The sequence below is a fragment of the Myotis nattereri genome (genome assembly GCF_964212035.1).
Source record: "Myotis nattereri genome assembly, chromosome: 11".
Taxonomy (NCBI): Eukaryota; Metazoa; Chordata; class Mammalia; order Chiroptera; family Vespertilionidae; genus Myotis; species Myotis nattereri.
In genome coordinates, this window is record NC_138086.1 from 55,891,734 (window position 1) to 55,905,410 (window position 13,677).

At 37.2% G+C, this 13,677-nt stretch overlaps 1 protein-coding gene across 3 annotated transcripts in view; it reads right to left on the reverse strand.

Annotated features, from left to right (window-relative positions):
• The window catches only part of SNX13 (sorting nexin 13), a 102,172-nt gene that overhangs the window by 39,912 nt on the left and 48,583 nt on the right, over positions 1-13,677 (reverse strand). For all 3 annotated transcript variants that reach the window (XR_013996567.1, XM_081101884.1, XM_081101885.1), the window contains 6 exons: positions 12,749-12,837; positions 11,937-12,020; positions 10,504-10,642; positions 9,063-9,151; positions 3,613-3,712; positions 2,579-2,772 (listed from right to left, as the gene is read on the reverse strand). Coding sequence is in view for 2 of the 3 variants with exons in the window: in XM_081101884.1 (XP_080958010.1) it covers positions 2,579-2,772; positions 3,613-3,712; positions 9,063-9,151; positions 10,504-10,642; positions 11,937-12,020; positions 12,749-12,837 (695 nt within the window). In the remaining variant the exon portion in view is untranslated. The remainder of the gene's footprint in view (positions 1-2,578; positions 2,773-3,612; positions 3,713-9,062; positions 9,152-10,503; positions 10,643-11,936; positions 12,021-12,748; positions 12,838-13,677) is intronic.

A 13,677-nucleotide genomic window follows, 5' to 3' on the forward strand; every position in this document is an offset into this window, starting at 1 on the left:
AACCGGCTCTCCAACATCCCCCGAGGGGTTCCACAGTGCGAGAGGACACTCTGCAAAGTTGCTGTCATACAGGATGTGGAATGCAAACACAAGGGTGCAGTAAACCAGATTCGGAGCCAACAGTGCCCCAGCAACAACAACAACCCACGGCCGAAGGTAGAATTGTGCAACCCTACGAAGAATAGGGCTTCCTCCTCTCTGGTTTCAGGGGTGCATCACCCAAGAACCACCACTGCCAAGTCACTGCAGCTCAGCAGCTCCTGTGTTGAGTGTCAGCCCCCTGGTGGTCAGTATGCGTCATAGTTACCAGTGGGATGGACACTTACCATATTAGCCTTTTATATATATACTAGAGGCCCGGGGCACAAAAATTTGTGCACTGGGGGGGGGGGGGGCGGCCCTCAGCCAGGCCTGTGCCCTCTCGCAGTCTGGGACCCCTCAGGGAATGACCACCTGCTGGCTTAGGCCTGCTCCCCAGGGGATTGGGCCTAAGCTGGCAATCAGACATCCCATTGGCAGCCCGGCAGCCCTTGGGGGATGTCCACTTGCCAGCGGGGAGCAGACCTAAACTGCAGTTGGACATCCTTAGCACTGCTGAGGAGGCAGGAGAGGCTCCCCCCACCACCGCTGTACTGGCAACCATCAGCCTGGCTTGTGACTGAGCAGAGCTCCCCAATGTGGGAGCGCACTGACCACCAGAGGGCAGCTCCTGCATTGAGCATCTGCCCCCTGGTGGTCAGTGTGTGTCATAGTGACCAGTCAGTCATTCCCAGTCTTTCTGCTGTTAGGGTCAATTTGCATATAACCCTTTTACTATATAGGATAGAGGCCTGGTGTATGGGTGGGGGCCGGCTGGTTTGCCCTGAAGGGTGTCCCGGATCAGGGTGGGGATCCCGCTTGGGTGCCTGGCCAGCCTGTGTGAGGGGCTGATGGCTGTTTGCAGCTGGTCACACCTCCTTCAGGGTGGGGGTGCCCACTGGGGTGCCTGGCCAGTTTGGGTGAGGGGCTGAGGGCCGTTTTTAGGCTGACCGGCGACTGAAGCTCCCAGCCACTCCTTTTTTTCTTTTATTCTGGGATTTACCTTCTATAATTGAAACTTTGTTGCCGTCACTGGCGCTCCCAGCTCTCAGGCTGCGGCTGGCTGAAAGCAGGTATCTGGAGTTTGTTTAGCTTCTATAATTGAAACATTGATGCTTTCGGAGCTTAGAGCAGGCCGCGGCAGGCAGGGAACCTTGGCTTCCTCCATCACTGGAGCAAGCAAGCCTCCTGCTCGCTTCAGCTGCATGGCTGCTGGCCGCCATCTTTGTTGGCAGTTAATTTGCATACCTCGCTGACTAGCCAATGGGAAGCATAGCGGAGGTACGGTTAATTACCCTTTTTGTCTTTTATTAGATAGGCCTTCCCTTCCCCTGGCTGCCGGCACCGGTTTTCCTCCGGCACCTGGGACCCAGGCCTTCGCTCCAGCCGGAGTCGCCTTCAGTCTTCACTGCGCCGCTTTGTGCCTACGTATGCAAATAAACCGCAATCTTCATTGGCGGTTAATTTGCACATCTTGCTGATTAGCCAATGGGAGGTGTAGCGAAGGTATGGTCAATTACCATGTTTGTCTGTTATTAGATAGGATAGACTAGAGGCCCTGGAGTCCCTTGGCCTGGCCTGTGGAATCAGACCAAAACCGGCTCTCCAACATACCCCGAGGAGTTCTGGATTGGGAGAGGGGGCAGGCCAGGCCAAGGGACCCCAGTGGTGCATGATCAGGGCCAGGGAGGAACCGCGGGAGGGCTCCAGGGCATGTCCAGCCTGTCTCACCCAGTCCCAATCAGCTGGACCCCAGCAGCAAGCTAACCTACCAGTCGAGCGTCTGCCCCCTGGTGGTCAGTGTGCATCATAGCGACTGGTCGAACAAATGGTTGGACACTTAACATATTAGGCTTTTATTATATAGATGTTCCTCTTTTCTCATTAACAATTTTTATCTTAATCTATTGTCTATACTAAAATCTATTAGCATACACATTCCTGCTCTGTTTTGGTTACTGTTTGCATAATTTACCTTTTTCATTCTTTACCTGCAACTATTGTGTCTTTGAATCTACAGTGTGTGTGACTTTATCATTTAGTACAGCGGTTCTCAACCTGTGGATCGCGACCCCTTTGGGGGTCAAACGACCCTTTCACATGGGTCACCTAAGACCATTGGAAAACACATATATAATTACATATTGTTTTTGTGGTTAATCACTATGCTTTAATTATGTTCAAGTTGTAACAATGAAATTGGGGGTCACCACAACATGAGGAACTGTATTAAAGGGTCGCGGCATTAGGAAGGTTGAGAAATATTGATTTAGTATTTTCATGACCTTGGCCAAGTTAATTCAATTTCCTAAACATTAGTTTCTTCCCTTCAAAATAAAGATAATATACAAAATAAGACTGTGATCAGGATTAAATGAGACAATATTTGTGAAAAAGTTGTGCCTAGCCTAAGTAATAGATATTTATAAGCACTATAAAAATTATTATTAATGATACTGCCAAAGAAGATAAGAGCACATTAACCAAAATATATCCTCACCTTTTCTGATAAATATTGTTCATAAATTCCAACAGCAGCTGCTCTTAAAAGACCTTTGGTTTGGTTGGTTTGATGTTTTCCATCTTTCTGACGGCTTAATAAAACTTCTAGTTGTTGTTGGGCTGTAACCCGGTACCCTTCCACTGTCATCCAGAAGAAGAGATGTGCTTGACCTCCAGTTTGCTGCATGTAATCTACCAAATAAAATCCATACCATAGATATTAGTGTCACACATTTCTGGGTGCATGCAGCTGTTTCATAAGTTAAGAAAAATTAAAGTTTCAAATACTTAAAATTTGACATTTTAAAATGTATAAAAAGTGTCTGAAGTGAAAATATAGTTATATCATTAATTAGTTAAGCTAAAAAAGACCAGTTATGTAGGAAACATAAATAAAAGCACATTTAAAAAAAAATCTACCATTCATAATAAAATCTTTAGGGGATAAAATTGCTACACAAAGTTTCCTCAGAAATAAACCATTTTGTTAGCATTCAGCTTTTTCCTCAATAAACATTAATAATCATAATATGTATTAATATTTACATAAATAGTAAGAGTAAAAATTAAACTTTTCAACAAATCATGTATCTATATTTTTTATCATGAAAATTAAGAATCAGAAAGTTGTGGTAAAAATGTTCTCCAAATAAAAGGAATTATGCTGTAATTGTAATAAAATTCCCTCCCCATTCACACAAAAAAGTGATACAAACCAGTTATATATGCCACGTATTCCTCATAAAATACTCTTCCTCAAATAATTTAAATTCACAGTAGACTCTTCCAAGGTTTATTTTAAAAGAAGTTTAGCAAATGCACATCAGAGTTATAATAAGCATTTGTTTCTTCAAAACAAAATAAATCTCTACCTCTGTTTTCCAGTGGAAAAAAAACGAACATTTCGGAGAATAAGAGAAAGACGTGAGACAGATCTGGCATACTTAATACTGAGTACTTAAAATTTAATAATAGTTACAATTATTAAAAATTTCAAGGATTATATTATTTTCATAAAATGGATTTACCTACCCATAAAAAATTGTAGTGCAACATTGTCTATAAGGATGCTGGCCAGAGGGACTGTGCAAAGTTTCCCAAAGTTTGCTGCCAGTTTCACAGTATTTATTTCCTATAGATAAAAGCGAATGTAGGTTAATATTTCATCTATTCACTCATTAGGTTAAAGATTTTTATATAGGTGTAAAAAATCAAATTACAAATTAAAATAGAATAAAAATAAAGTATTTCCCTTCTCATACATGTGAGTTCCCAATAGAATAGTCTTGGCTCAGTGAATGTTATTTTCAGGAGTTGCTTAGTAAATATATATTAAATATGATAAGCACTAATTTCTTCCAATACAAAATAATTCTAAATTACTGTGTTTTCAAATTCTCTCCCTCTTTCTACATACTCCAAATGAAAACGGACATTTTAGAGGCTCAAGAGGATATTTAGAATGCTTAATATGTCCAAGAATAAACAAATCCCAACATTTTTAAGTATAGATTGAAGTCTATCTACTGGGAAAACAGAAAATATTCCCAAAAGAATAATTTTGCTCCCAAGAGAGTAAAATTTCTATAAAGTATTTTATAGAAATATAAATATAGAAAATGTATTTCTTCTCAGACTATGTAAACAATAAATTATGTATGCTTTTTGGAGTTATAAAAGCAAGATAACTACCTACATATAAAACAAATGAAGAGAAAAAAAAGGTTCAAAATCTACCTTTCAAGCACTATGCTAGGTACATTACACACATTACTTCATTTAATTTCTACAACAATTCTATTGGATTAAGTACCACCAAAGCCATCCTATATAATAAAAGTCTAATATGCAAATTTGACCAGGGGATAGGGATGGCCAGCCAACTGCCCGTGGCCCCTCCCCCTGGTCGGCCGCATGTCCTTGTGCATGAATTCGTGCACCAAGCCTCTAGTTTAACATATAAGAAAGCTAAATACCAAAAAGTTTACCTATGACCATAAAGCAAGTAAGAATGAGTTTGTTTTTAAAGCCTGCTGTCCTTTCTTCTAAAACCCACAATATTTCTGTGAACTATTTTAACCAGCTTCTCTGTATATATTCCCAAATCCATATCTCACAACCCTCGATTTTAAAAGACAGACATTCTCTAGAAGTTAAATAGGCTCTATTATTCAGGGACAGATACTAAATTAGGCATAGTGATACATAAAGGAGAAGGAAGATAATTTGGAGGAAAATAACTTCTTGTATAATTAGTATCCCTTCATATAAGTACTGAAAGTAAGAGTAATTGACTTAAAATATCTGGCATAAAACAACCCAGTGTCAGCACATGATTTCTCTCCTATATTTCTCCTGCCCAGCAGCAGCTCCACAAAGAATGGGATGGGGAAGAGTGTTCACTATAACTTTATTTGTAATAAAAAGGTATGATAAAAGATCTTCTAAGATTTCAAGATGAGTAGCATGTTTAAAAAAAACATCTCTGTGGAGATTCTGAGGTTATTTCCAAAGGAATGATGCATGACCAGAGCTATTAAAGAGATAAAGTTTGATATTCAAAACAGAACTGACAGGTTTCCAAACAAGACATTGAGATTGTTAAAGGATTCAATATCAAAAAGCATCTGGGCAAGAAGACTTTAAATAATGATGATGGACCACTAACTCTAAGATCTAGATCAGGGGTGGGCAACCTTTTTGTGAGTGCGTGCCAAAACCAGCAAAATCTCTGACTCAAAATTCTTCTGCGTGCCAACGATAATTTTTTGAGAACGTGTTACGCCTACTTGATATCTCTTAAGGTGTGCGTATGTGAAGAACCTTGAAGAAATAATAAAATTCATTCGAGCGACAAAAGCACAGTATATGATGATGAAAAATACATTTATTTTTTAATGTATACATATACACTGATAGTGCGACAGAAAACTTTATGACTCCATTTGATATTATCAGTGGGACTTTTGCTGCTGCATCACTGATGACAGAGATTTTACATCAGGTTTATATTTCGTGACCTTCAGAGATATGCACGAGCTACTACTTTCATCCGTCAGGCTACTCCTATTAGGAGACTTAACAAAATTCATCACTGAGCACAAAGATTCACAAGCTTATGCGGATGAAAACATGAAGAGTAACGCTGTTGCAAAGTTTTTTAAACAGAAACAATTTTCTGGAATGGCATTCCAAATCCTCAATAGTTCGTTTTCGACACTTCTCTCTGGTACTCCTGTCTCTAATCGCTTTTTTTCAATGTTTTCCAAGTCTACTCTTAGGTCAATAAATTTCTGCTTCCAAATTGAACTACTCTGAAATTCAACCAACTGCATTTCAAAGTCAGCCATGTCTATGGTCTTTAAGAAAACTTGTTATGTAAAATTATTTATTTATCTAAGATGCACCTACAATGAATTTATCTGAAAAATTAAAAAGTCAATATTAAGAAAAAAATTGTAAATGGAAGATTATAAGAGAGGGTTTCGCGTGCCAGCGAAAGTTACTGGCATGCCATGTTTGGCACGGGTGCCAGGGGTTGCCCACCCCTGATCTAGATAGTGCAACTACTTAAAAGAAACAATAAGCACTAGTGAAACCATATCATTTTTCTATTCTGAATTTGCATGGGTATATTAAACTAATTTTAACACAGATAAAACAAAGACAGGCATACACACAAATGCACGCACCTGCGTATATGAAATGTGGACCCCAAGTACTGTGAGCTAAAATTAATCTAGCAAACTAAAGTTATTTTAAAATGTCTTGTATTCCTTAAGAAAAATTGCAAAATTACATGATCAGAGTCACAAATAAATTTCCAAAATAGAAAACCAGCCCAAAAAAGTGACTACACTAAAAACTAAATTTAATTAAAAATGCTTTTTCCTCTCTGACAGCCCCAAATCTCTGCTCTATTTTATAGTAAAACTCTTCTAAACAACTAACAATAATCACTATTTCTAATTCATCTCTTCCCATTTCCTCCTGGACTGACTCCCCTCATTAAGGTTTCTCTATTCCACCAAAATTGTTTATCATCAGATCACCAATAATCCCCTTGGTGGCATATCCAAGGGCAATTCAAAGTTTCATCTTACTCAACTTATTAGTAGCCTTTGACATACCTGATCTCTCACTTCTTTAAACACTTTCTTTACATGGCTTCTAGGATCTCTCTCTCAGGTTTTCCCTCAATCTCACCAGCCACTTAACTCTGTACCTTTGATTTTCTACTTTGTCTTAAACACTAGTAACTGAAGTGCCTCAGGACTGAGTTCTTGGTATCTTCTTACACTCACTCTTTTAGGTAACCTCATCCAGTCTCTTAACTTTAGGTAAACATCTGATAACCTTTAGAATTCTCAAAGATATTTCCACCACTAAACTTTCCCTTGAATTGGAGTTTACTAATTAGCATGTCTACTTGACTACTGAACAGGGAACTCAACTGAAACATCCAAAGTTAGATTCACTCCTCCAAATCTCCTCCTCCCTCAGTTTTATCCATTTAAGTAAAAAGTGACACTATTCATACAGTTGCTCAACTCATCCAAGTGCCTTTTTAGTTTATCACACCATATTTTTTTTTTAATTTTATTTAGTTTTTACAGAGAGGAAAGGAGAGAGATAGAGAGTCAGAAACATCGATGAGAGAGGAACATCGATCAGCTGCCTCCTGCACACTCCCCCCCACTGGGGATGTGCCCGCAACCAAGGCACATGCCCCTGACCGGAATCGAACCTGGAACCCTTCAGTCCGCAGGCCGACGCTCCATCCACCGAGCCAAACCGGTTTCGGCTATCACACCATATTTAATCCACTAGTAAATCCTATTCGCCCTATATCCAGTCTCTACTTCTGACAACCCCTACAGACATCTATTACTGTACTGCAATTGTCTTGTAAATGATCTTAGTTTCCATTCTTGCCCCCACCAGTTCGCAATTTATTCATCACGAAGAATCAAAGTAAATATTTTAATTCTCAAATCAGATTACATCACTCACCAAGAAAAATATCTAATGGATTCACATTACAATTAGAATCTTTAAAAAAAATCCTACTATGGCAGGTAAAACCATATATAATCTAACCCCAAGGTTCCTCTTCAATTTCATTCCTATTGACAATTCCTCTCATTCACTCCATAGCAGCCACACTGACCTCCATGAACTCACCATTTTCCTATCTCTAGACCTTTGCCTTTGCTTTCACCTTGCCTGTAAGACTCTTTAAAAAATAATCTAAAAAAAAAAAAAGTCATAGGACTCTCTCATGTTACGCCTTCCTATGCTTAAATGTCACCAGATCTCTCAGCACCTATACAAAATACTGTTGGACATTCTCTATCCCTGTATTTTGCTTTACTTCTTTTCCCCCCACACTTTTACTTATTTTCTACTTTTTTTTCACATTATATATCAATTTATTTATTGGCTTATTTTCTGATTGCAACTAAAATGTAAGCTCCATGATAGTAGATATTTTGTCTATTAGTCAATCTACCATGGTGTCCCATGCATAAAATTCAATAAATAGATTTTTTAATAAGTAAAAGTGGATACAGGGGTGGGCAAACTTTTTGACTCGAGGGCAACAATGGGTTCTTAAACTGGACCAGAGGGCCGGAACAAAAGCATGGAGTGTTTGTGTGAACTAATATAAATTCAAAGTAAACATCATTACATAAAAGGGTACGGTCTTTTTTTTTTTTTTTAGTTTTATTCATTTCAAACGGGCCGGATCCGGCCCGCTGGCCGTAGTTTGCCCACGGCTAGATGAATAAATTAAGGAATAAAATATCTTTAATTACTTTAGCATTTTTTAGGCAGTATTTCAATCTCTTTAGCTTGATTTCACAAATATTTATACTACATTATATCAGAGAAATTTTTTTCTTAAAGTTCTTTTGTAGCATAGTGCACTGGTGAATATACTTTTTGTTATTTGCTAGACATTTTAAAAATTTACTTTTATATTAGACATACATTAGTTTCAGATGTATAATTATAGTGACTAGACATTTATATACCTTATGATGTGATCACCACAATAAGTCTAGCAATTATCTGCCCCTACACAGTTATTACAATATTATTATCTATATTTCTTGTACTATACATTACTTCTCCACCACATATTTTATAACTGGCTATATATATATATATATATATATATATATATAATTTATTTTATTTATTTTAAGAGAGGAAGGGAGGAGAGAGAAATAGAAACATCAACAATGAGAAAGAATCTGGGATTGAGCCTGCAACCGGGGCATACAGCCTGACCAGGAATCAAACCAAGACCTCCTGATTCATAGGTTGACGCTTAACCACTGAGCCAGGCTGTCCGGGCCACAGTTTGTACTTCTCAATCCCCTTCACCTTTTTCACCTATGCCCCCACCCTGCTAAACATTTTAATAAATAAAGAATATTTATAACTAAATGTTAACTCAAAAGTACTTTACTTACTTTGCCTGACTGCAACCGTTGTATTCTTGAGTCACATACTTTCTTTACAAATAATAAGCTATTTATTTGATTTTTGATAGTGTTGATATCTAAAAACAAACAAATTGATTATGAACTAGAAAGTGATAGTTATATGTGAAATACTTTAAACATGCCCTTTCTGTTATCCTATATAATAAAAGGCTAATATGCAAATAGAATGGTGAAACAACCAAACAACCAGTTGCTATGACATGCACTGACTACCCGAGGGCACGTGTGGAATATGGTGGGCATTGGCCGCAGCAGTATGGTGGAGCAGGTAAGCAGGGGAGCCAGACCAAGGTGGGATGCCGGTCGCTGTCATCGGGGCGAGCCTTTGGTGGTTACTGAAAATTCTTTGCTCCGACGAACCGCGGTCCCACCCGGCACTCACACCTGCTGCCAGCACCAGACCCGTTTGTACCCACGGCTGGCCCCAATTGCTCTGCACTGTCAGCAGGTGCAAGCGGGGCCAGCGCCGTCAGTGTGTGGGGGCAGCGGGAGTGGGGCCATGGCAGGAGGGGCTGGGTGGGGCGTGGAGGATAGGCCAAGACCTTCCCCTGTGCCCACCCCAGCTTCGTGGCCCACAGTTCCTTTCAAGGTGCACAAATTTGTGCACTGGGCCCCTAGTTTAATATAATAGCCAATGCATAAAAAAATTATTATAGTTAATAATGAAATAACCTAAAATTATATAATGAAATTATTTAGTTAATATTAAACCTTACCAATTCTCTTTTTTTATATATATATTTTATTGATTTTTTTACAGAGAGGAAGGGAGAGAGATAGAGAGTTAGAAACATCGATGTGAGAGATACACCGATCAGCTGCCTCCTGCACATCTCCCACTGGGGATCTGCCCGCAACCCAGGTACATGCCCTTGACCGGAATCGAACCTGGGACCTTTCAGTCCGCAGGCCGACGCTCTATCCACTGAGCCAAACCGGTTTCGGCCTTACCAATTCTCTTTACTTTAGAGATAACTGCAATAATAATCTCACATTCAAAATTATAATAGCTTATTCTTTGTTTTTTGTTTTTGTGTTTCTTTTAATCCTCACCAGAGGATATTTTTTCCATTGATTTCTATAAAGATGGGAGAGAGGAGGGAAGTGAGAGAGACACATCGATTGGTTGCCTCCCACAACACTCCTACCAGGGTTGGGGAACCTGCAACTGAGGTATGTGCCCTTTCTTGTGACTTTTGGGCCTGTGGGCTGACACTCTAACCACTGAGCAAATGGCCACAGCTATAATGTATTCTTAATACATGTTATAACACAATAAGCTAGATTTCAATTTAGTTAAGGCAAAAATAACTAATAGCATAAAATGACATTTAGGTAAATTCCAATTTTGTTTGAAGATACAGTAAACAATAAAGAAGTAAAACATTCTTTCACTTAAATTACTTACCATCACCAGCTGTATCTAAAGATCGAAGATACTGTAATTCTTCTATTGCCTTATCTCTGACTGCTTCTAACTCTCCAATATTGTCACTCAATTTAATAATGTTCATAAAGGCCTCATAGTTGCAATTAGACTCACGGATCTAAAAAATAAAGTTTAAAAAACAGATGGGAGCGGGACTCACTTATTAAGGGAAAACAGAATCTTGAGTGACTACCATGTGAAAGGCACAACTTAACATATTCCTAATGCTTATAACAAAACAAAATGAAAATCTCTGTACTCAGAGTACTTAAATTCTCATGGGTCACAAACTAAACTATGGAAATAAAGTATACAATAGGCTAGAAAGTAGAAAAGCATGCTCAGAATGTTTGATGGATGATAACAAGGAAGCCATGACAGTTGAGCTATATCAAAGAAAGGTAGAAGAGTAGACAACAAGATCAGTGGTGATGAAGAGCAAACCAGTAGGTTACAATAAATGTTTCGACTTTCATTCTATGTGGAATGAAAGTTACTAGAGGATTTTAAACAGAAGAGTGGGATTCTCCAACCTAAATTTAACAGAATCACTATGATTATATGAACACTATTATTTTGTCTTTTTTTCCAGTCACTTGCTGTTTAAGAATAAAAATAGAGTAGATGGACGGTTAAGTTGAATTTAACTAGAGTGTCATTTCACCAAGCAAGTACAATGAGAGAGAGAGAAACAGTATATGAAGATGTGAAGGAACTAATCATTATGACTGCCAATTAAATTTAAACCAAGTAATGCAGTAAAGGGAGCTATGCAAAGGTAGCAGACTAAGGATATACCATCATCATTTTTAATGGCTGCATAGTATTCTATTGAATTAATATGCATAATTTATTAAACTAATCCTCTATATGAAACACTTAAATTGCTTTCAGTTTTTTAGTATTATATGCAATGTTTGCATTAGTGGCCTTAAATGTTGTTGCAAATCTGCTTATCATCATTTTAGAATAAATTTCAGGAGAATTCCTAACCAAGGGATATACATTTAAAAAATTTTTAATGATGTGGATTTGCATATTTTTAAAACTCTTGGTAGAGAACCTAGTAGGGATCTATAACAGTTAACAAAAGAAAAGAATAATCAGGTTCTGTGGCCCCCATGAAAGGGTCTAACTTTAAAAAATACTGGTCATCCGTCTATACACATGGGAGTAAAACATCCTTTTTTAAATTTAAATAAGTAGTAACAACACCAAACTTGTCAAGATTATTTTATCTCTTAAAGAGAACTTGACTAACACATATAGCAAACAGAAATATTGAAAATATAAAGATTATCTCTAGATACATTTTTATTTAATAAATTGTTGCTTAATCATCCTAATCTCCAAGTACTATTTCTATATTTAAAAAAATTGTTTTAAAGAGTTGTAATTTAGAAAGTACATACCATCCATATGATATACTGATTAATATAATCAGGATCACTGAGTTGATTTATTAATGGAAGAAGAATTCCTTGTGCAAGGATTTCCTGGACAAAATTAAAAAAAACACAAACAAATTTAATCTAATACACTGTTCAAATCAATAGCATAATAAAAATTCCCTAACATAACCTGTTAATTAAGAAAAGTACAATACACATAAAACTAAAACTTAATAACCACCATAAGCTAGATGAACTAGTTTGCCACAGTTAAAATAAATAAATTAAATAAACTGAGATGCAGCTACCTAGATCTATATGGATACATGTCCGCAATAACACCTAGAGTTCAAAGGAGAAAAGCAAAAATATAGCTCTACTGTGTACGTATTTCTGTTAATTTTTAAATGGCAAAACATTGCAGTATAACTATTTATGGATTCCTATATCTATATTTAAAGAATAATAACAAAGAAGAAAAGGAAAAGATACACACCAATTTTAGGATAGTGATTATCTTCAAGGGAGGAACAGAGCAACTATACTAAAATATAACACTGGTTGACTCTGAGTAGTTGGTACATACATGTCTATTATATTATTCGCTATACTAATGGAATGTGGGTTTGTATATTCTTCTGTTTCTAAATTTCTTAGTTTTAATTTATAATATGGTAAATATTGATAGATAAAACCCACATTAAAAAAAAAAAAAGCTCTTTGAGGTCTTCAATAATTTTTAAGAGAGTCACAGCGACCCGAGACCAAAACTTTTGGGAAGTACTATTCCAAGTTTCTTTACAGCCATTTATTTGGTATGAGTTTAAGCTTACCCTGACAAAGTATCGCATGGTCTTGTTCTGGAAATCTCCAGGAGGTAGCAATAAGTATAATAAGACCTCACACAAATCCCTTAGGAATCCTAGAAAAAAAAGGTAGCTATAATAACATTAGAAAATATGAAATCCACATCTACTCTTGATATAAAACACATAAAGGTAGAAATAACCAGTTTTCTGAATATATTGGCTTATTATTTTAGTAATTAGTACATATCAGTATTCATTAAAAACTTCTTCATTCTGCCCTAGCTGGTTTGGCTCAGTGGATAGAGCGTCAGCCTGAGGACTAAAGGGTGCCAGGTTCAATTCCAGTCAAGGGCATGCCTAGGTTGCGGGCTCGATCCCCAGTAGGGGGTGTGCAGGAAGCAGCTGATCAATGATTCTCATCATTGATGTTTCTATCTCTCTCTCCCTCTTCCCTTCCTCTCTGAAATGAATAAAAATATAACAAAGAAACAAAACACTTCTTCATTCTTCTCCAAATAGTAACTACCCAATAATCAAAATGGTATTTTTAAGTCTGCTCAGTAACATCCCACTCTTTGAATGACTGAAAAATGTCAATTACAAAGGTGCTCCCCAAACAACTTTTGTTGTACCATGTATTCTGTACTCTACCACACTAATTATGTTTGCATACTTAAAAATTATTTGCACATTTAAAAATTACCTGTAATTATTCTTTCCAAAAAGAACTTCCACTATTTTGGCAGAAAAAAGAATATGCTCTTCTAATTTACATATTTGAGAGCTCAGTTTACATAAAAGTACTGCACATCACTATATCTATTTCTTACATTTAATTATTTCAGATCAGTGCTAATATAATGGTGATTAAAAACTGAATTGCACAATATATATAAAAAGAAGAGGAAAGGAAAGCAAAGCAAAGTAAATAAAAATGTTAAGCATTATAAAAA